Source organism: Martes martes, assembly GCF_963455335.1.
Source record: "Martes martes genome assembly, chromosome: 8".
Taxonomy (NCBI): Eukaryota; Metazoa; Chordata; class Mammalia; order Carnivora; family Mustelidae; genus Martes; species Martes martes.
This window is the reverse complement of record NC_137895.1, coordinates 91867816-91890704: the sequence shown is the minus strand read 5'-3', so window position 1 is coordinate 91890704 and position 22889 is coordinate 91867816. Positions and strand designations below refer to the sequence as shown.

The window sequence follows — 22889 nt, the reverse complement described above, 5'->3', positions numbered from 1 at the left end:
CTGGGTGGCTCAGTGGGTTAAGCCTCTGCCTTTGGCTCAGGTCATGGTCTCAGGGTCCTGGGATGGAGCCCCACATTGGGCTCTCTGCTTGGCGGGGAGCCTGCTTTCCCCTTTCCCTCTCTGTCTGCCTCTCTACCTACTTGTGATCTCTGTCAGATGAATGGAGTCTTTAAAAAAAAAAAAAAAAAGATTATTTATTTGTGAGAGAGGGAGCAAGAGAGCGCAAGTAGGGGGACAGGCAGAGGGAGAGGGAGAAGCAGACTCCCTGCTGAGCAGAGAGCCTGCCTGGGGCTTGATCCCAGGATCTGGGACGTGACCTGAGCTGAAGGCAGACAATTAACCAGCTGAGCCACCCAGGTGCCCCATTGTTCTTTTTTTTTTTTTTTTTTTTCAGATTTTATTTATTTATTTGACAGAGAGCGAGGGAACACAAGCAGGGGGAGTGGAAGAGGGAGAAGCAGGTCTCCCGCTGAGCAGGGGGCTCGATGCAGGACTTGATCCTAGGACTCTGGGATCATGACCCAAGCTGAAGGCAGACACCCAGTGACTGAGCTACTCAGGGGGCCCCCTGTTCTTTTTAAGACATTTTTTTGTTAGTGAAGTCTAATTGACATCTGGTGTTAAATTTTCAGATGTATGACATAGTGATTTGATTTTTTTTTTTTTAAGATTTTATTTATTTATTTGACAGAGAAAGACACAGTGAGAGAGGGAACACAAGCAGGGGTAGTGGAGGAGGGAGAAGCAGGCTTCCTGCAGAGCAGGGAGCCCGATGCAGGACTCGATCCCAGGACCCTGGGATCTGGACCAGAGCAGAAGGCAGATGCTTAACCACTGAGCTACCCACGCGCCCTCATTTGACAATTCTGTACATTCTTTACTCAGTGCTCACCATGATACACCATGCAATATTATTACAGTGTTGTTGACTATATTCCCAATGCTGTACTTATATCCCAGTGACTTATTTACTTTATAACTGGAAGTCTGTGACTTACTTTATAACCAGAAGTTTGTACCTTTTTATCCCCTTCACCTATTTTACCCATTCCCCATGCCCCATTTGCTTTTTCTTTTGTTGTGAGTCAATTTGATCAGTTTTTTTTTGCAAGAGTACCTTTTGTCCAGACCTTGCTATAGAGTATGACAGGTTATGGGGCTCCTGGATGGCTCAGTGGGTTAAGCCTCTGCCTTTGGTTCAGGTCATGATCCCAGGGTCCTGGGATTGAGTCCCACATTGGACTCCTTGATCAGCAGGGAGTCTGCTTCTCCCTCTCCCTCTGTTGCTCCCCCTGCTTGTCTTCTCTCTCATCAAATAAATAAATAAAATCTTAAAAAAGAATATGGCAGGTTATGTATATCATATATTATATATCATAAGACATGCATAGTGTATGACCCTTTTAGTGAATGTTTTGGACATGTTTTAACCTTAATACTTTACTTTCATAATTTAGGATAGTTATAGACTTATTTCTTTACTTGAATATTAGATATACACACAAGAAAACAATTTTTTAAAGTTTATTTATTTTTATAAATTAGGCTGTTCTTTTTTTTTTAAGATTTTATTAATTTATTTGACAGACAGAGATCACAAGTAGGCAGAGAGGCAGTCAGAAAGAGAGAGGGAAGCAGATTCCCTGCTGAGCAAAGAGCCGGATGCTGGGCCCGATCCCAGAACCCTGAGATCATGACCTGAGCTGAAGGCAGAGGCTTAACCCACTGAGCCACACAGGCACACCTTAGGTTTATTTATCTACATATGTCTACACTCACTGTGGGGCTTCACTTCACAACCTGGAGATCAAGAGTTGCCCACTCTTCCAACTGAGCCAGCCAGGAACCCCAGGAAAATCTGTTTCAAAGTTTCAGAGGGATAATTCAGAAAATTAAAATATATCCTCTTAGTCCTGTTCCTTAGTTACCCCTCCCCAGTAGCAAGCACTGTTGGCAATTTCTTGTGGATCCTTCTGGGGAGTTCCATGCATAAGCATATAATACATACATGTTGGGGTTTTTTTGCTCATGATGACATACTTTACATATACTGTTGTATACCTTAGTTTTTTTCTCTTAACAGTGTATCTTGGGGATGCCTGGGTGGCTCAGAGGGTTAAGCCTCTGCCTTCGGCTCAGGTGATGATCTCAGGGTCCTGGGATTGAGCCCCACATCGGGCTCTCTGCTCAGCAGAGGGCCTGCTTCCCCCTCTCTCTCTGCTGGCCTCTCTGCCTACTTGTGATCTGTCTCTGCCAAATAAATAAATAAAATCTTTAAAAACAGAAAGAAAAACAAAACAAAAACAGTGTATCTTGGCAGTCTTCTCATACCTGGTGTGTTAAAGGCAGGACTGCTTTCTTTTCCTTCTGATTAATGTTATAGCTATTGTAGAGATACCAAATTATAATTTGTTTATTTAATTGAGGTAGAAATGATAAAGTCAGCAATTGAACTGATGAATTATGGATATTTGGGGATATGTTTGCTATCCTGTAGAAGCCACTTCAGATAGCTCCTCTCCTTAACTTCTCTTCCCCTCCTTTTCCTCCCAACCCTGTGTGTGGGTGTGGTCTACCGGAGAGGCAGTAGCTATCATCCAGAACAGACTAACCAGTCGTAGGTTACATTAATTGAAGTAGAGAGGAAAGGTGGTCATATTTTTTTTTAAAGATTTTATTTATTTATTTGACAGACAGAGATCACAAGTAGGCAGAGAGGCAGGCAGAGAGGGAGGGAGAAGCAGGCTGTCTGCCGAGCAGAGAGCCTGATGCGGGGCTCGATCCCAGGACCCTGGGATCATGACCTGAGCCGAAGGCAGAGGCTTTAACACACTGAGCCACCCAGGCGCCCTGGAAAGGTACCCATATTGGTCAGTCCGCATGTGAAGCTCTGGGTACCCTGTTTTAGAAGGACATAGGCATTCTAGAATGCTATGAGAGAAATGAGTCTGGGCTCATTTCTCTGGGAGTCAAACTCCCAGGTCCATGGGAGACGATTCCCAGTATGACCAAATTCTGTTCTCTTTTATTACTGTACTTCAAAAGTAAGAACATTCTGTATTTTTTATTCTCAAGTAATTTCTAAATTTTAAAAGTATATGTTTTGTTTTTTTCATAATCTGGAAGCCTGTTTAAAGTTGAATTATGACTTTTTAAAAAATGTATACCTACTAAAGTTTTTGGTAACTTAAAGTAGAAAGAAAACCATCTTTATCCTACACCCAAATAAAACCACTGGTAACATTTTGGTCATTCCTTCTGGTCTCTTTATGTATGGATTATTTATAAATATATGGTGTTCTTAAACAGCTCGGTATTCAATTTTGTGTCCTTCTATTTTTACCTTTCATTATTCTATTGCATATTCCTCATAAGCATCATTTAAAATAGATACATTATTCCATCAAATGGGCTTACATTACCATAATCACTCAACTATATACTTTCCTGGTCATGTGAATGAATCAGGGATCATCTGATTTTTGTTTAAGGTTTACTGACATGATTTTTGAAAACCTGTGTGGACTGTTTTTAGTACCATTATTCTTTCCTGCTTCAGAGGTGTCCCTCTTCCTGTTGAACCTCCTTCCAGGTCTCCTGCCTACCACTGCCTCAGTGACCGGATTCTCTCCTGTCTTTGCCTTTCCTGCTTCACTAGCACTTTCCTCTCTGTATATCAGCATCCTGGGACCTTTCTCATTGGAAGGAAATGACCCCCTCACAACCCACTTCCTCAAGCTCTTGTCATCCTTAGGGTAGTTCTCTTTCCCTTCCTTTGAAATCAAGCTTTGGACAGAGTTCTCTGCATCCCTGCCTCTCTGCCTCCCATCTTATTCACTTGGGACCCTGCAGTCTGGGACCACCTCTGTGAGCCACGACAGCTGCTCCTCATGGCACCTCCCAGATGTAGGCAGCCATGCTCTGCCCTGGTATCCGGTCCCACATCCTGGCCATTTTTGTTGTTGTTGTTGTTGTTTTTATCAGACTTAACTGCAGCTTTTGACACTTCCCTTCCCTCCTCCAAGCACTCCACTTCCTTGACTTTTTTATTGTGGTAAAAAAACATGTAATGGGGTGCCTGGGTGGCTCAGTGGGTTAAAGCCTCTGCCTTCAGCTCAGGTCATGATCCCAGAGTCCTGCGATCAAGCCCCACATCAGGCTCTCTGCTCAGCGGCGAGCGTGCTTCCCCCTCTCTGTCTGCCTGCCTCTCTGCCCACTTGTGATCTCTGTCTGTCAAATAAATAAATAAAATCTTTCTTTAAAAAAAGTAACATAAAATTAACCATCTTAACCATTTTTGAGTGTATAGTTCAGAATGTTAAGTATGTTCACATGGTTGTGAAACATCTCCAGAACTTTTTTATCTTGTAAAACTCTATACCCATTAAACAAAAAGTCCCTTTCCTCCAACTTCCTTGACTTTTACGAGGCTCTTCTCTCCAGGATTTTCTCTCATCTAATCAATCTTTCTCAGTTTTTTTTTTTTTTTTAAAGACTCTTCCCATTTATTTATCTGAGAGAGAGAAAGTGCCTGTGAGCAGAGGTTGGGGGGAGTTGGAGGGACAAGCAGACACCTTGCTGAGCAGAGTTGAAGCCAGCTTGATCCCAGGACCTGGAGATCACGACCTGAGCCAAAGTCAGGTGCTTAATCCACTGAGCCATCCAGGCCCCTCTCAGTCTTTGTTTGAGGAGTGGGAGGGGCAGGCTCTTTTATTTCTTTGCTTTTAAATAGTATCGTTAAAGTATTCTCAGGCACCCTTGGTGGTGTCTAAATTGCGAAGGGCTTTCCAGAAGATTGTATATCTAGAAAAATAAATAACAGGCACACTATTCAACCAACCCGGCAGTTCCTCCTCTAGGTATCTGTCCTAGGAGAGAGATTTGATCTTGTGTTCCAAAAAAATCGTGTTACCAGGATATTAATTGCAACATGATTTGTTTCCAGGGGTAAAATGGCAACCAGGCAACTGAAGTCCTGAGGCAAATGGCAAAATATGTTGTTTTATGTAATCAAGGTTTAGACTGTAGATTGGAAAAAAAAAATTTAAGATTTATTTATTAACTTTCAGAGCATGGGTGAGAGGGGCAGAGGGAGAGGTAGAGAGAATCTCAAGTAGACTCTGCTGGGTGCAGAGCCTGATATGGGTCTCCATTATAGGACCCTCAGATTAGGACCTGAGCCCAAACCAAGAGCTGGACACTTAACCAACTGTGCTATGCAGGTGCCCCTAGAAATTGTTGTCACGAGAATATAAAACTACATGAGAGCAGGGATTTTGTCTGTCTTGTCCATACAAGAATCTGTGTATGACAGAGAAGGCAAATTGAAAGAACGAGTGTACACCCAGCAATGGATGGGGGAGAGGAAAGTGGGAAGAAAGGCTAATAATTATATTCTCTGAGTCTTTTATTTTTTATTTTTTAATTTTTTGAAGATTTTATTTATTTATTTGACAGAGATCACAAGTAGGCAGAGAGGCAGGCAGAGAGAGAAGAAGGGAAGCAGGCTCCCCGCTGAACAGAGAGCCCAATGCGGGGCTCGATCCCAGGACCCTGGGACCCTGGGACCACGACCTGAGCCAAAGGCAGAGGCTTTAACCCAGTGAGCCACCCAGGCGCCCCTCTCTGAGTCTTTTAAAATGGGAATGTAATCATATATTACTTGTGAAAAAAAGAAGGCTAAGAAATAAAGCAGAGTGGAGCACGTGGGTGGCTCAGTTGGTTAAACAGCTGCCTTCAACTCAGGTCATGATCCCAGAGTCCTGGAATCCAGTCTCTTGTCAAGCCCCTTGTCAGGTGCCTTGCTCAGCAGGGAGTCTCATTCTCCGTCTGCCCCTCCCCCTACTTGTGCTCTCTTGCTCTGTTTATCAAATAAATAAATAAAATCTTTTAAAAACATAAAAATAAATAAAAAAATAAAGAATCAGTGCTGTCCAGTGTTCTGTATTCTTCAGACCCACCCTCATTTTCTTTTTTCTTTCTTTCTTTTTTTTTTTTTTTTAGATTTTATTTATTTGAGAGAGAGAGAGAGAACACAAATGGAAGAGAAGGAGAAGCAGACTCCCTGCTGAGCAGGGAGCCTGACATGGGGCTCTATCCCAGGACCCTGGGATCCTGAACTGAGTCAAAGGCAGACGCCCAACCGACTGAGCCATCTAGGCACTGCCGCCTACCCCGAACACTCATTTTCTATTTTTATTCTGTGTACATTCCCTGTGTGGCCTTTCAGAATTCCTGATGTCAGCTGCCCCCTTCAGAATTTGTACTTGGAACCCTGAACTCTACATGTCCAAAATTAGTATCATTATCTTTCTTCCCTAATCCTGATCTTTTTCTTGAAATTCTTATTGTGGTAAATAATTACTTCCTAAACCAATATAGATTGTTTCTCTTAAATGCCTTGGTTTGAAGCTTTATACTTTTTTTGATCTGAATTTTTATAATAACCTCCTAAAAAGGTCTCGTTTTCCCTTAACTTCCCTATCCCCTACTTTTTCTATACAGCTGCCAGAATTATCTGAATGAAACAGAAAACTGATCATGTCAGTTTCTCTCTTTTTTAAATCATGTCAGTTTCTTAACCCTTCAGGATTCAAAGAATCTCCTCGAAAGAGTCTTACTAATTACAAAGGAGTAAAATAGTAACTCTGCAGTAGAGAACCTTGCCGGCAGCACTTAACCAGAGTTAGTGTCACTGGGAAAGGTGCAAATCAACATGTACTCCTGATACGTTAAGATTACAGTCTGACTTTTGTGGCATTTTTGCCCAAATTGAAACCTGAATTTAATCATGAAGAAACATCAGACAAACCCACACTGAGAGACCTTCTCATTATACTGGCCTGTGTTCTTAAAAAATTCAAGGTGGGGCACCTGGGTGGCTCACTCAGTGGAGCCTCTGCTTTTGGCTCAGGTCGTGATCCCCGGGTCGTGGGATTAAGCCCTGTGTTGGGCTCCACGGGTAGCCCGCTTCTCCCTCTTCCTCTGCCTGCTGCTCCCCCTGCTTGAGCACTCTCTCTGTCAAATAGATAAATCTTTAAAACATAAATTTTTTTTAAAAAATCAAGATCATGAAAGACCCAAAAGTGTTAGTAGTTTTTTCAGATTAAAAGAGTTTAAAGGGGCACCTGGGTTAAGCCTCTCCCTTCGGCTCAGGTCACGATCTCAGGGTCCTGGGATCGAGTCCCACATTGGGCTCTCTGCTCAGCAGGAAGCCTGCTTCCCCCTCTTTCTGCCTGCCTCTCTGCCTACTTGTGACCTCTCTTTCGGTCAAATAAATAAATAAAATCTTTTTTTTTTTTTAAGATTTTATTTATTTATTGGACAGAGATCACAAGTAGGCAGAGAGGCAGACAGAGAGGGGGGGGGGGAACCAGGCTCCCTGCCAAGCAGAGAGCCCGATACGGGGACTCAATCCCAGGGCCCTGGAATCGTGACCTGAGCTAAAGGCAGAGGCTTTAACCCACTGAGCCACCCAGGTGCCCCTAAATAAAATCTTAAAAAAAAAAAAAATAGGGGCGCCTGGGTGGCTCAGTGGGTTAAGCCTCTGCCTTCGGCTCAAGTCATGATCTCAGGGTCCTGGGATGGAGCCCCACATTGGTGGGAGGGGGGGGTCTCTGCTCAGTGGGGAGCCTGCTTCCCCGAACTCTCTGTCTTTGCTTGCCTCTCTGCCCACTTGTGATCTCTGTCTGTCAAATAATTAAAATCTTTAAATAAATAAACAAAGGGGCGTCTGGGTGGCTCAGTCAGTTGAGTGTCTGACTCTTGATTTCAGCTCAGGTCATGATCTCTGGGTCAGGGTCATGAGATTGAGCCCTGCATGGGAGTCCATGCTCAGTGGGGAGTCCGGTTGATAGTCTCTCCCTCTGCCCCTCTCTGTTTCTACGTGCGCTCTCTCAAATAAGTAAAATCTTAAAAAAAAAAATAAGTTGAAAGAAGCTTGGCAACTCAATGCAATACATAGTCTTGAATGTTCTTTTGCTGAAAGAGATTATTGGGACAAGTGGCAAAATTGGAAGAGGGTTTGTAAATAATAGTATCCTGTCAATGTTAATATCCTGATTACTCTAATTTTACTATCATATAAGAGAATTTTGTTGTTGTGGTTTTTTTTGTTTTTGTTTTTTTAAAGATCTTATTTGACGGAGAGGGCAGAGGGAGAGAGCAAGCACAAGCAGGGGGAGCAGCAGGCAGATGGAGAGAAGCAGGCTCCCCATTGAGCAAGGAGCTCAATGTGGGACTCAATCCTAGGACTCTGGGATCATGACCCAAGGTGAAGGCAGACAGACACTTAACCGACTGAGCCATCCTGGCACCCCAGAGAGTGTTCTTTTTAGGAAATACACAGCAAAAAAGTTCAGGGATGAAGGCATCTAGGGGGCGCCTGGGTGGCTCAGTGGGTTAGGCCTCTGCCTTGGGCTTGGGTCATGATCCCGGGGTCCTGGGATCGAGCCCCACGTCGGGCTCTCTGCTCAGCGGGGAGCCTGCTTCCCCCTCTTTCTCTGCCTGCCTCTCTGCCTACTTGTGATCTCTGTCTGTAAAATAAATAAATAAAATCTTTAAAAAAAAAAGGCATCCAGGATATAATTTACTCTCAAGCAGTTCAGAAAAATTTTTATCTATTCATGTATATCAAGAGGGATTATGAAAAATGCGGTAAAATGTTAACATTTAGGGAATCTAGATGAAAGGTATATGGGTTCTTTTTACTATTTGGAACTTTTCAGAAAGTATGAAATTGTCAAAATAAAAGTTTGTTTTTTGGTTTTTTTTTAAAGATTGTGGTTATTTGAGAGTGAGCAAGAATGAGAGACAGCACAAGCAGGGCAGAGGGCTGGTGGAAGAGAGAGAAGCAGACTCTCCGCTTAGCAGAAAGCTCCACAAGGGACTCAATCCCAGGTCTCTGGGATCATGACCTGAGCCAAAGGCAGATGCTTAACCAACTGAGCCACCCAGGCACCAAAAAGAAAAGATTAAAACATATAAATATATATATATATATATATATATATATATATATATATATATATATATCCTTCAGGTACCTCCCTCCCATAGCTTTCAGGTTAATTCTAAGTCTGGTGAAATGTCCCAGGGCCTTCAGTGCTTGGCTCCTGCCCGCCTCTCTGTGCACTTCTTTCAGCAAATCTCTGCACAAACCCTTAGCTGACTTCTTGCTTCATGCTATTTTATCTACCTAGAAGACCCATGCCCTGCTCCATGATGCTAGCTCCTCATTTTTTAAACCAGTGGTTCTCAACCACAGGTGATTTATTTCCCCAGATGATATATGCCAATGTATATATCATTGAGACATTTTGGGTGTCGCGATTTGAGGACTACTACCAACTTCTAGAGGGTGGAATCCAGGGATGCTGCTAAACATTGTTCTGTGCACAGGCCAGCCCCCTACAACAAGGAACTTTCTAGCCCAAATGCCTCTAGTGCTATAGTTGTGAACCCTTGTTCTAAACATATTTTGAGAGACATTTCTGGGAAGTCTTTCTGACCATCCCTAGTCTGATCTCGAACTCCCTCTTTTTTTTTAAAATTCGAGTTAGTTAACATATAGTGTAGTATTGGTTTCAGGAGTAGAATTTGGTGATGATCACTTACATATAACACCCAGTGCTTCTCATACCATGTGCCCTCCTTAATGCCCATCATCCAGTTATCCCATCTCCTGCCCACCTCCCAGCAACCCTCAGCCTGTTTTCTGTAGTTAAGAGTCACGTATGGTTTGCCTCTCCCCTCTGTTTTTATCTTTATTTTCCCTTCCCTTCCCCTATGCTCGTCTGTTTGGTTTCTTAAATTCCACGTGTGAGTGAAATCATGAGATATTTGTCTTTCTCTGACTGACTTATTTTGCTTAGCATGATACACTCTAGTTTGATCCACATCATTGCAGATGGCAAGTTTTCATTCTCTCTCTTTTTTTAAAAATTTTATTTATTTATTTGACAGACAGAGATCTCAAGTAGGCAGAGAGGCAGGCAGAGAGAGAGGGGGAGGCAGGCTCCTTGCTGAGCAGAGAGCCCCATGCGGGGCTTGATCCCAGGACCCTGGAATCATGACCTGAGCCGAAGGCAGAGGCTTTAACCCACTGAGCCACCCAGGCACCCCACTTTTCATTCTTTTTGATGGTAGAACTCCCTCTTTGTTCCTCTAGCACCTTGCTTTCTCCTCCTATTCACTTACCTCACAGCGACTAGGTTTTATTGGGCTTATTGATGTATAGATAGTACTCAGTAAATGTCTATTAAATGAATACTATGTAGATTGTTTTACAGTATGGTTTTTGGCTAAACAGGTTTAAGATTAAAGAAAAACATTGCCCTTAATTTATCCTTCCCTGTCTGACTTCTGATTTTTTTTTTTTAAGATTTTATTTATTTATTTGACAGACAGAGATCACATGTAGGCAGAGCAGCAGGCAGAGAGAGAAGAAGGGAAGCAGGCTCCCTGCCGAGCCGAGAGCCCGATGCGGGGCTCGATCCCAGGACCCTGGGATCATGACCTGAGCTGAATGCAGAGGCTTTAACCCACTGAGCCACCCAGGCGCCCCACCGACTTCTGATATTAATGTGCTATTTCTTTGCTATTGTAGAAGCCAGGATTCTTTTGGTTGTAAGGTAGAGAAACCCAACTCAGAGTAGCATAAACAAGAGGAGGATACTAAGATGTTTCACAGAAACCAAAGACAGGAAGGCCTTGGGAACAAACTAGGTACTTGAAGCCTCAGGACTCTTTCCAGCTCTTATCTGAGCCTTTCTCACTGTCTCTGTTCCAAGCTTTTCTTTCTGCCTGTATATTTTTGTCTTCCTCAGTCCATATGACAACCAGAGAAAGACTAACTTAATTTTCTTGGAGTTCAGCTCAAATAAATTCTCAGAGATAGGCTCCGTTGGCCCCACTTGGATAGGGTAACCCTTTGTCCAATCAGCTGTAGCTTGGGGGGAGGTCTAAGTGCTACGTAGCACTAAGGCTCCACTAGAGCCATACAGATGAGAGAGGAGCACAAGTCTTGGAGTGTGGCTGCCGGGGCACCAGTGCCATGGGGCCCACTGCAGCTCCCAGTAATTGCAGTACACAGAACAAAGATACTGTGGGCTGCCCTTGTTGTCTTACCTCCATCCTCATTCAGTTCAGTGAGGTACGACAAGGAGACTCACAGGGACCTTGGTTCTGGGTTTTATATTTTATTGTGTTAGGTCTTCAGTGTCACTATCTATGTACTTACCCTGATCCATCACTGTAGATTCAAGAGAATTACATCCTTTGCTTCCATTTTTTTCCCTATTATGTTGGTCTTGGAACAGATCAGAGGTCTGAGGGGAGACACGTACATGGTAGGTACCCTCTCCCCACCCCATTTTATATGTGATATAGTCTGGCCAAGGTGGTTGACAGTGACAATTTCAGAGGGGTTGTTTGTAAGCTTTAGGCCCTAAAAAAGGAGGAACAAGTGTATAGAGAAATGGCAGTGATAGAGGTCAGTATAAATGAAGCAGTGTCATGGGGTGTCATTGTTCCTATATAAAATGGGTAGAGGGATTTCTTGTATCCGTTAGCCTTGTTAGCCATTACTGGATTTTTTTGTTTTGTTGGGTTTGGCTTGGGTTTTTTTGTTCGGTTGTTTTTTGTTTTTTAAGTAATTCCACACCCACTGTGGGGCTCATACTCAACAACCCTGAGATCAGCAGTCGCATGCTCTACCAACTAAACCGGCCAGGCGTCCCCAGCATTTTTCTCAGTTGAAAGAGATAAAAACCCAGCTCAAACTAGCCTACAAAGAATAGGAAATTTGTTGGCTCATGTAACTGTGTTCAAAAGGTGATTGTGGCTTCAGACATGGGGGAATGCAGGACCTCAAATGATCTCATCTGAATTGTCTCTCAGCTCTGCTTGCTTGCTTGCTTGTTTTTTTTAAGATTTTATTTATTCATTTGACAGAGAGAGGGAGAGGACAAGCAGGAGAAGTGGGAGGGAGAAGCAGGCTCCCCACTGAGCAGGGAGCCCCACGTGGGGCTCAGTCCAAGGTCACTGGGGTCATGACCTGAGCTGAAGACAGACACTTAACCGACTGAACCACGCAGGTGCCCCTCAGCTCTGCTTTCTTCATTATTGCCTTCATTCTATAAACAGGCTCTCCTCATTAATGGCAGAAATGATCTCTGACCACTCTGGATTATGCATTCTACCAGCTATGCAATCCTCGGGGAAAGACACCCTTGAGAGCTCCATAGAAGTGCCAGGCATCACTCTCACTGTCCTGGGTTGGGTCCACAAGGAGGCAGGCTGTGATTCCTAAAGGAAAACCGGTGCTATTTACAGAAAATGGGATGTTGGGTGAAAAAGGAGATTATATGCTCTCACTGCTGGAAGCTCCTACTGAAAGCAGCATATGAATGCACCAAACATTTTAGTGACATGTAAGAACTCTGCTTGGTGCTACATTGGACATAGAACCTAAGTTTCTGCTCTTAAGGAATTTTTATTTTTAGTTACTTGTTTAAGTTTTAATTTATTTATTCATTTTAAGTAATCTCTACACCCAACGTGGGGCTCAGACTCATGACCCTGTGAGCAAGAGTCATGTGCTCTGAGGCAGCCAGGCACCCCTGCTCTCAAGGAATTTTTAATCAAGTAGTAGAAATTAAACATGCATATAAATAGTGATTACTATTGTATGTTGAGTGTCTGCTGTGGGCCAGTAGGCACTTTGCTAAATGTGTGTTTGTTCTGTTTTGTTAAGATTTATTTATATATTTTAGAGAGAGCATGTGCTACTGGGGGGAGGGGCAAAGGGAAAGAGGGAAGAAGAGAAGCAGATTTCCTCCTGAGCTTAGAGGCCACCGCAGGGCTTGATCTCATGACCCGAGACCACAACCTGAACTGAAATCAAGAGTTGGGCCCTCACCTGACTCAGCCAGCCAAGCGGCCCTGAATGTTTTATGTACATCATCTCTTTGTGGATAACTTTGTGAAAGTCACTTCTGTTATTATTTATACCCATTTTATCTATTTAAAAAAATAAATAGACTTAGGGAGTTCATATAGCCTGCCCAAGGTCACATGCCTAGTGAATAGCAGCCAATTAATCCAGTCACTTGACTCAATCCAGTGCTGTGCTTCAACTTGCACTGACCTCGTAAGGTCTTTCTGCATCCCGTTCTTTCTGCCCTTTTAAGTCAGACATTGTGATTCTAAATTCCCGGGAACCCTCTTACTTATCTCGTCTTTTCTAGGACATCACAATTGATGGCTGATCTGTGGTGTGGCTGCCCTTGTATTAGGTGCCCATCCTCAATCCAGCTAGCCCACCAGTTGGAAATCCACAGGAGGGTTTCAGTCACCGTTCAGCGATGTCTTTGGGTTTAACCCTTAGAAAGCCTGAAGAAGAGGCATGGCAGCCTCCCTGCTCTTTGAGTCCTTGCTCTCCTGAACCTCCCTTCTTTATCTTCATCACCACCACCTAACTTCAGACTATCTCTGTCTCTCTCCTGCCTACATGTTCTTCCTGTCTCCAGTCTCACCCGTGTTGACAGAGTGAAGAGTACTTTCATTGCATCATTCCTTTGAAGTCTTTCAGTGGTTTCCCATAGCCTTCATGATAAAGCCCAAACTCCTTACGTGTAAGACTTCTCGTGGCCTGACCCTTGCTTGCCTCTCTAGCCTTGTATCTAGACACTCCCTCCTTTGGATCCTTCAGATCAGCCATTTTCTGAACCACTCAGAGTTCCCTGAATCCATCATATGTCCTCTTGCTTCTGGGCTTTTGAATGTGCAATTTCATGTTCCTAGAGCCCTAATGCTAATGCCCTACCTGCCCCCATCCCCAACACCTAGCTACTCTTGCTTGTCCTGTTGATGACATCTGCTCCCATAAAACTTCCCAGAATCACCCTCTCCTTCCAGCCTGGGTTAGGTATCCACATTTTTTGCCCTCATAATGCACTGTCAAGGCATTTGTCATTTCCTATTTTAAATGTATGCTTATTTATTATCTTCTCCCTTTAGATTAAGTTTCTTGAGTCAGATTTCCCCCCCAAATGACTGGCACAAAGTAGATGCTTAGTAAATAATTGTTGAACAAATGAATGGATCTTGACAGTAAGTGTAAATTGGCACACATTTCTGGCTTTTTTTGAACTGGCTTTTTTTTTTTTTTTTTTTCTTCCCTCTTGCTCCTTCCAGGTCCTGGGTTTCAGTGATGAGACATGGGGTATGATGTAACCCGTTTCCAGGGGGATGTTGACGAAGACCTTATCTGTCCTATTTGCAGTGGGGTCTTGGAGGAGCCAGTCCAGGTGAGTTGGTCTGATGGCAGTTTTGGTGGGGGCCCTAGACAACAGTGGCATTGATAGAAAATATAGGCGATGGGACCAATGGGGAAGGCACTGTGTTCTGGCTCCCCTCCCCCGACCCCCTTGACAGCCACACAGAGACTAGAGGTTTGGTACAGAGGAGCAGTGACGGCTATGAAAGGAACAGGGCCTTCCAGAGTCTGTCTAGAGGTGGATGCCACAGAAGTCCAGTGCTCCAGATTTTTCTGAGGCCAGGCTGAGATTTTTCCACTTGTACGTTGGTCAGAAATTTTTTTCTGTCTTCTGACAGTAGCTCAGGAACTTCCTTTCCTCTGCCGGGGCTCTGACTAGGTTCCATCTTCCTAGCTATGAGTGAACTTCTGGACTTTCCTGATAAGTTCTCTCTCAAGATAATGTCATGTTTCACTTAATCAACCAGTTTGCCTGCAGGCCTTTTCAGCCTACTTACTAACTAACTAACAGAGAGTGGGAACTGTATGTATTGTCCTATTTTCTTCCTGGGATTTATTAGAAAATAATAATAAGCCTTGTACTCTGCATTTTGATATGAAAGCTACCCCCTTCACTAGGTAATTTCTCTACAAGCCTTGCCAGACCAGAGTCAGTCGTATCTTCCTGGGGCAAGTATGAGGAGAAACTCCTGATTAACAGGCAAGTATAATGAGGGAGATGAATCCTTAGCAGAAGTATTCATGGACGTCATCCTGCATGGTTCTTATTGGCCGCCCTCTGTAAATACCAATTAATCCTCTGCCACTCCTGGCTAGCTAGACCTAATCCCATTCTCCAAACCAGGACACTAGTCAGTGGGGTCTCATGGCCCTTCCCCCACTCACTGCTTATACAGCTCCCAGGGGCTCCTCTTGATCCTTTGGGTTTATTCTTACTCCAGTTTTCAACCACCCAAAGGAGCGCAGATGCCCAAGCTGACTGAAAATCAGACTGCATTCCAGCGGCCGCTAGCCCTGGACCTATTCCCTGCCTAGGCCTTTGCAGCCTCCTGCCATTAGAAGCAGATTGGCGGGATATGTAGCAGGCTCTCCTGGTGGTGTCAAGAGGTCATGGGCTGTGTCAGTTCCTTCCCTCCCCTGGCACTGTCATTTGAGGTGAGTCACGTGCGGAGAAGTCAGTGTTGGTTCGTGACATTCTAAGTCAGGAGCCGCACCCACTCCCCCACCTCTGCCTTCTGAGGAGCAGGTCAGGCAGACCTCAGGATGCTGGGTCAGCAGCCACATACCAAGGTAGAAGGCACTTGCTAGGAATGCTGATTTCCCTATATCATTTTTTTTTTTTTTAAAGTAATTTCTACCGCCAATATGGGGCTCAAACTCACAACCCTCAGATTAAGAGTGCACTCTCCTCTGAGCCAGCCAGATCCCACCCCCCCGACATATTTATTTAATTTTTGAATAGGCAGTAAATTCATACGGTTCAGAAATCAAAACAGTATAAAAAGGCATACAGTCCCCGTCCTCGTCCCAGCCCATGTAATCCCTACCACCCCGACAGTTAACTCTTTGTGTTAGTTTATTTGTCCAACTTTTCTTACACAGAACGTAGCACATTCTGTATATTTTTGTAGGGTGGCAGAATTTGATGAGCTGGTCATGAGAGAGGTGACAGTTGGGATGAGATCTGAATAATAAGGGGACGTTCATGCTGAGATTTAGAGGAAGAGCGTTTCAGGCAAAGAGGAGCAACAAAAGTGAAGATCCTGGGGCAGGAGTGAGCTGGATGTAAACAAAGCACAGAAAGGAGGCCAGAATGACCTGAACACAGTGCTGGGAGCGTGGTATGAGGTGAGGAGAGGTCAGAGGCACGGGGCCAGATCCAGCAGAATTTTATAGGTCCTGAGTGGGAGTTTGGATTTATTTTAAGCACAATGAGAAGCCATTGTAAAGTTTTAAGCAGGGGAGTGATAAGATCTAGTTTTCATTTTGCGGTGATCACTCTGGCTGATGAAGATAGCCTGAATTACAAAGCGGTGAGGTACAAGTAGGGAGGCCAACTAGAAGACATACTTAATAGTGAAGGTGAGAGATGATAGCTTGAACTGGGTTAGTGGCAGGACGGATGGGGAAAAGTGGACAAATTTAGGGTTTTTTTTTTGGAGATAGGGTCTGTAAAGATTTTGAAATGACTCAGATATGTCTTTGAGTGAAAAATAAAAATCTACTGACAGTTGGATTAGTGACATTGAGAATAACTTCTTTTTTTTTTTTTTCCCAAGATGTTATTTTGACAGAGGGGGAGAGAGAGAGCACACAAGGCAAGGTGGGGGGACATGCAGCAGGCAGAAGGAAAGGGAGAAGCAGGGTCCCCGCTATATGGAGAGTCCTATATGGGCCTTGATCCCAGGACCCGGGGATCGTGACCTCAGCCGAAGGCAGACACTTAACTGACTGAGCCACCCAGGTGCCCTGAGAATGACTTCTTCCCTTACAAGGTCTTTCTGCGTTTCCAGTCTTTGTTGTCTATGAGCATCTTGAAGGCAGAACCTGTGTTTTGTATCTTAGGCACCTAGCAGAGTATTTGGGACATGGCATGCCATTTATTCATCAACTACTAAGTGCCTGCTGTGTTTGTCCCATGCAGATGGTGTCTCCACAGAAGCCTGGGAATCCTCTCACTTTGAGGGATTAATTTCAGAGTTTATCTGAGTTATCAAGAAAGTAAGCTGAAATATGATCTTTATGAAACTGAAAAGAATGTGATTCTGTGAGAAAATGACCCTATTTTGGAGGCTAGGCCTTCCCATTAGGATTCAGGGCAATGCCTCAGATCAGCCCTCACAAGACAGGAACTTGGCCCCCTACAGAGAGGACTCCTAACCTCTCACCAGGAGTTCCAGGCTTTTGTTTTGTCTTGCTTTGCTTTCTTACATTGTATTTCTGCCACTAAATCTCTTCCCTGTGTCCTCTCCACACATCCTTCCACACCCATATCAAATTCTGTCCTCTCCATAAATACCTGCCCTGACTGACCTAGCCTAGAAAGATCTCATCCTCCTCTGGACTTTGGCAGTTACTGTGTATGCAATCCAGTTGGCAATTAATAATCAACTGCCTCATGTCATCTCTCCTGTTGTCCTGGAATATTATTTATACCTCTTATTGTTATATAACTTTGTACTTGTTTATCTTATGTCACAATCCATTTGGAATCCTGAGCACAGGAAATCTGTCTGAAGCCTGTCCCTACACAGTGCCTTGACTGTGGCGCATCTGTACTTTGCTGTGACCCCCGGGGGCCCCTGGTCCTGGCAGCTGCTCAGGGGCTTGAGTGGCTTTGTGGACTTATCATACTCAGGCTCTTAGCTCTGGCTAATTCTCTTGTGCCCCTTTTGCCCTGCTCTTCCTTCTAGGCACCTCATTGTGAGCATGCCTTCTGCAATGCCTGCATCACCCAGTGGTTCTCTCAGCAGCAGACGTGTCCGGTGGACCGTAGCGTTGTGACGGTCGCCCACCTGCGCCCGGTACCTCGGATCATGCGGAACATGTTGTCGAAGCTGCAGATCGCCTGCGACAACGCTGTGTTTGGCTGTAGTGCTGTTGTCCGGCTTGACAACCTCATGTCTCACCTCAGTGACTGTGAGCACAACCCCAAACGGCCTGTGACCTGTGAGCAGGGCTGCGGGTGAGATTGCTTCCGTTCCTCTGCCCCACACAGATAAGGGCCTTCCGGTTTATGACCTCCCCCAACCCCGCCACCAACTACACTCCCCATCCCCACTCCCCCGTCTCCAGATCCCCTGCCCACCAGCTCAGGAGGTCTCCTCTGAATGTACGCAAGCAGTGTCCTTGGCCTCCCTGGCTCCCTGCCCCAAGATCTCACTTCCGTGATGCTTTTCCAACTATGATCTTTGCGCTCTTGCATTAATAAAGGAAAGGAGGCAATAATTCCCAGTCTGTGTGCTAATAATAAGGACTGATTTCCTTTATTCTTCCCTGTCAGCCCGGCACACCCTTTCTCTTTTTCAGATTGACTGCTCTAATTTCTAGGCTTCTCATATTTCCTCTTGCCCTGTTTTTGTTTTTGTTTTTGTTTTCCCTTTGTTTGGGGTGTGAAGTATTTGATTAAATGCTGCTAGCTGGGGCCGTGAATCTAGGGCTTCTCAGGAGGAATGAGTATACAGGCAAAATCTGTAGGAAGAAAGGAGAGCCAATGTGGTAGATAAAACACTGTCTTAGAAAGGGAAAGAGGCCCAGAAAAAGTAGAGAGCAAAGGAGTACAGGGTGGGGATGGGGAGCAGAGCTGGGGAAAAGGAAGCGAAGAGAATGAGAGGGAGGCCTGCATATTCGAAATCTGGGCTAGGAGAAAGCCCTCTCAGCAATTTCCTGCCTTTGCCCACATGTCCCATTGAATGCTCCTGTTCTGCTTTTCTTGCCCACTCTGGGTGGCAGCCTGGAGATGCCCAAAGATGAGCTGCCAAATCACAACTGCATTAAGCACCTGCGCTCCGTGGTGCAGCAGCAGCAGACGCGCATCGCAGAGCTGGAGAAGACCTCAGCCGAGCACAAACACCAGCTGGCCGAGCAGGTGGGCCCCAGAGAAGATAGGCATGAACCTGTCCCTAATATGCAGATAAGTGCGTAAAACAGATATGTAACTGTGCATAGCTGTGTGTGTGTGTGTGTGTGCGCGCGCGTGCGCGCGTGTGTGTGCGCACGCACACGCACGCCGTGCACATGTGCAGGTAACTGGGGGTAAGGAGCGCCCCTGTGAGCATGCAGGTCTGCGCAGGTGTGTGTGTGCCCAGGGAAGGGGATACTCTGCCTGTGGCCTGGGAGGGAATCAGCCTAGAGCTCTTCTCCCTTTCCTTCATCCCATCAGTGTCATTCACTCACCTAACATTTATTACATGCCTCCTCTAAGAAGGCACCCTGCTAAGCACCAGGGATACAGCTGTGAATGAGACCGTCACATCTCCATCTTCATGAAGCTTCCAGGTCTTGGTGTTCTTCAGATCCCTCAGTCACCCTCGTTCTAAGACAGACTTCTGTCTTTCATTTGTTGTCTGCACTAACCATCATCTCGGACTCTTCTTCGCTCCCACAGAAGCGAGATATCCAGCTGCTAAAGGCATACATGCGAGCTATCCGCAGCGTCAACCCCAACCTGCAGAACCTGGAGGAGACAATTGAATACAACGAGATCCTAGAGTGAGTGTCACTCAGTATGTGGAGTCACCTGCTCCATGTCCTTGCACCAAGCCCTGAATGGAGGAGGAGCAGGGGAGTGGCAGAAGTAGGGTAATAAGAGGGCTGGGTGGGGGCCACCGCTTTTCAGACATTGGAATGAAGGACAGGGACAGAGAAGAGGATAACTTTCAGCCCACTAGAGAATCTCTCATATTCTTTTGGGTGGTTGGAAGGGAGAGCTTACCTAAGGATGCAGTCCATCCAGACTTTAGCGAGTACCTGCATGTACCAAGCCCTGCATTAAAGGCTGTGGAGGGCTAGGAGGGCCACAAAGAAAGAGATAGTGTCCCTGTCATCAGGTAGCTTACAATCCAAAGAGAGTGAATGCAAATCCAGGAGAGTGATCCAAAGTGCAGCATACACAAGCAAAGTCTAAAATCCCTTGCAGTGCTGGAGTCCTGTAAATTCTAGGTGTGAATCAATAAATTTCGTGCAAATAGCGCCACGTGGGGCACAGGAACTGGGGCTTCAATCAGTACCCATTTGTTGAACACTTAGTTTGTGCCAGGTGCCGTATGTGCTAAGTATTGGGATTTTTAAGAAAAATGACAGAAACTCTTTAGTTGTAGAGTTTAATCTGGTGAGTGAGTGGCAAGTAGTGACTCACATGGGACCAACCAGGGGAAGATGTGGAGTTTCTGAACCAGTGATGGAAAAAGGAAGATGGAAGATCAGGGTTAGGCCGAGTGCAGAGTGGGTGGTCCTTCCTGTTAGGAGAGAAAGCCTAGTGCAGAGAAGGGGAATGAGCCGGAGTGACCGTCTCCCACCCCATCCACACAGGTGGGTGAACTCCCTGCAGCCCGCAAGAGTAACCCGCTGGGGAGGGATGATCTCGACCCCAGATGCTGTACTCCAGGCTGTAATCAAGCGCTCCCTGGTGGAGAGTGGCTGTCCCGCCTCTATCGTCAACGAGCTGATTGAAAATGCCCATGAGCGAAGCTGGCCGCAGGGTCTGGCCACTCTAGAGACAAGACAGATGAACCGGCGCTACTATGAGAACTATGTGGCCAAGCGCATCCCTGGCAAGCAGGCTGTCGTCGTGATGGCCTGTGAGAACCAGCACATGGGCGACGACATGGTACAGGAGCCCGGCCTTGTCATGATCTTTGCGCATGGCGTGGAAGAGATATAGGAGATCTCCATGGGCTAGCAGGAAGAGATGGAGACCAGAAGACCCATCACTCCAGCAGCCGGCCCCTGAGTCCTCCCTCCTATCCACAGTACAGTGGCCTACATGTGGGCCGCACGTTTCCCCGTTCTTCTGGCACTGAAGGGCCCAGGGCACTCTGCTCAGCCTTTCGGGTGGGAAACCCAGATTCCTTCCTTTTGCTTAGTTTCTTCCCCTAAGATGTCTGTAAATTTTCAGTCAGTTTGGGAAAAGTCCCCACCTCTATATCTCTTTTCCTGCCCAGGGTCCCTGGTTCTAGATATTTTTAGAAAGCACAAAGAATTCCTTTTCTCTAGAGGATCAGGGCGGAATGAGGACTATCTGATCATTCCCCCTCCTCCAAAACCAGGGAATTGGAGCGGGCAGGCCTGTGGACACTAAATAGCATGAGAGGGCAGTTCTGGGGAGCAGACATCCCGAAGAAATGGTAAGGGTGGAATCGAAACCCTAGAAGTATGCAGTGAGGCCAGTAACTGGCCCTGAGGGCAACTGATGGCCCTTATGGGAAGACTGGACCTCTGTGCCAAGCAATACCCTGTCCAGCCCACCTGCCGGGCGCAGGCTCCTGCTGGTTCTGCAGGTGTGCAGGCTGGGATGCCGGAATTTTCCAGATGAGCTCTGCTTTCCTATGTTTTCTCAACGTTAGGGAATGACAGGGTTGGGGGTAGGGGATTAGTCTGTTGGGGTAGATGTGCCCAGCAAGAAGCAGCTCTCTGGCTTTTGCTGAAATCAGGTAGGCACTGCCTCTAGTATGGGCCATAATAGTTCCATGGACCCCTCTCCAGCCCTGTGATTCTAACCAGTTATTTTGATAATTCCTTTATTTGTATTTCCTTCCCTCCCTTTTTTTTTTTTTTTTTTAAGAATGGCCTGGTTATGGCTACCCCACTTTTCCAGCCCAGCCACATTGTTGGCAATCTAATTTATTTACTTTTTTTGTTGTTTTGGTTTTTTTTAAGAAAGGAAAAAGAAAAAAAAAATTAACAAAGCTTAAAACTTTCTTTTTGATGTTCCTATTTTGGGGATTCTGGATAGGGTGGTCCAGGGATGGGGGATCTCTTTTATATTTTTCCTTTTCAGCACAACCTTTGGCTTTAATACAGGAAGGGCCAAGGGAGTCCTCGGCTGAACTTGTCTGCCCCAACCCTCCATAACCCCACCTGAGACGAGGCGCTTCCTCTATTCCAGTGATGGGTACGACAGCCCAGCATCGATGCCTGTGCCCTCTGGAGAAGTTTGCTCCCAGCCCTTCCACGGGTCTCCTTGTTAAACTCTGTATTTATAGAGTATTAATTTTGAAGACATTTCTACCCCCCACCCCCGGTTTCCTTGGAGATCCAGAATTGGGTTCTAAGCTACACCAGGCAAGATGGGAGAGACGTGATATCTCTTTGTCTCTGAGTACAGGCTGTGCTCTGGCCTCGCCCATGCCCTCTAAGGACTTTAGCTCCATCTTCGGCTACCCGGACATTCCTTGATCCCTAGGGTGGCTGGTAGAGGTGAAGAAAGGGAGAGATAGAGGGTGTGATTATTTTAATAAGCAGGTGGGAGGGGGGTTGAAGAGATAGGGCCATATAACAGCTTCTTTCTCTGGAGTCTTATTCCAGGGCAGCTTGCTGTGGGCCTGGGGCGTTGGGACATGGCTCCACTGGGAATGGGGTGGGGTGAGGGTTACAGCTTAAAGGGAGTAGGGAACAGTCCTGTGTTCCAGCTCCAGGACCTTGTGCTCAGGAATTTGAAATCGCTGCTATACTTAGTCTGGTTACTACATTTCTTCCGCTCCCCTCTGCCCTCGCCTGCCTTACCAAGGCCCATACCCTCCTGTTGTCAGCCTCAGACGGAGCCAGGAAGCTAGCTAGTTAAGGCTTCCCTCCCCTTGCACTAGTGTCTCTGCGGGTTGCTGGTTGTGTTATATGTGCTGTTCCATGATGTTGACTGCACTAATAATAAACCTTTTACTCAACTCTCAATTCTTAATCCAACATCGCTCTTTCTTGTGAAGCTTTCTCCTCTGCTTTGGCCTTTCTCTCACCTTATTTCTTGCTTTATAACGTACCCTTGTCTTTTAGCAGGATGTCTGTCTGGGAGTGGGCACCTCACTTTTTTGCCCTTTGTGACTTCCTATCACCCACCCTCCTGTCCCCTGTTCTGTAGTAGCCGTCTTGCCAGTGATCTGAACTGTGTTCTTCCCAG

At 45.6% G+C, this 22889-nt stretch overlaps 1 protein-coding gene across 5 annotated transcripts in view; it reads left to right on the top strand.

Annotated features, from left to right (window-relative positions):
- Window positions 1-22664, top strand: part of RNF41 (ring finger protein 41) — a 33227-nt gene extending 10563 nt beyond the window's left edge. The window contains exons 1-6 of one of the 5 annotated variants that reach the window (XM_080811737.1): window positions 15220-15433; window positions 15910-16126; window positions 17692-17963; window positions 18731-18866; window positions 19386-19489; window positions 20309-21691. In XM_080811737.1, coding sequence (XP_080667863.1) covers window positions 17815-17963; window positions 18731-18866; window positions 19386-19489; window positions 20309-20660 — 741 coding nt within the window. In that variant the 5' untranslated portion in view covers window positions 15220-15433; window positions 15910-16126; window positions 17692-17814 and the 3' untranslated portion in view covers window positions 20661-21691. Of the gene's footprint in view, window positions 1-14196; window positions 14310-14880; window positions 14979-15219; window positions 15434-15719; window positions 16127-16907; window positions 17000-17691; window positions 17964-18730; window positions 18867-19385; window positions 19490-20308 lie in introns of those variants that run through there. The other 4 variants (XM_080811735.1, XM_080811734.1, XM_080811738.1 and 1 more) reach the window with 4 other exon arrangements.
- Window positions 22665-22889: the final 225 nt, after the last annotated feature.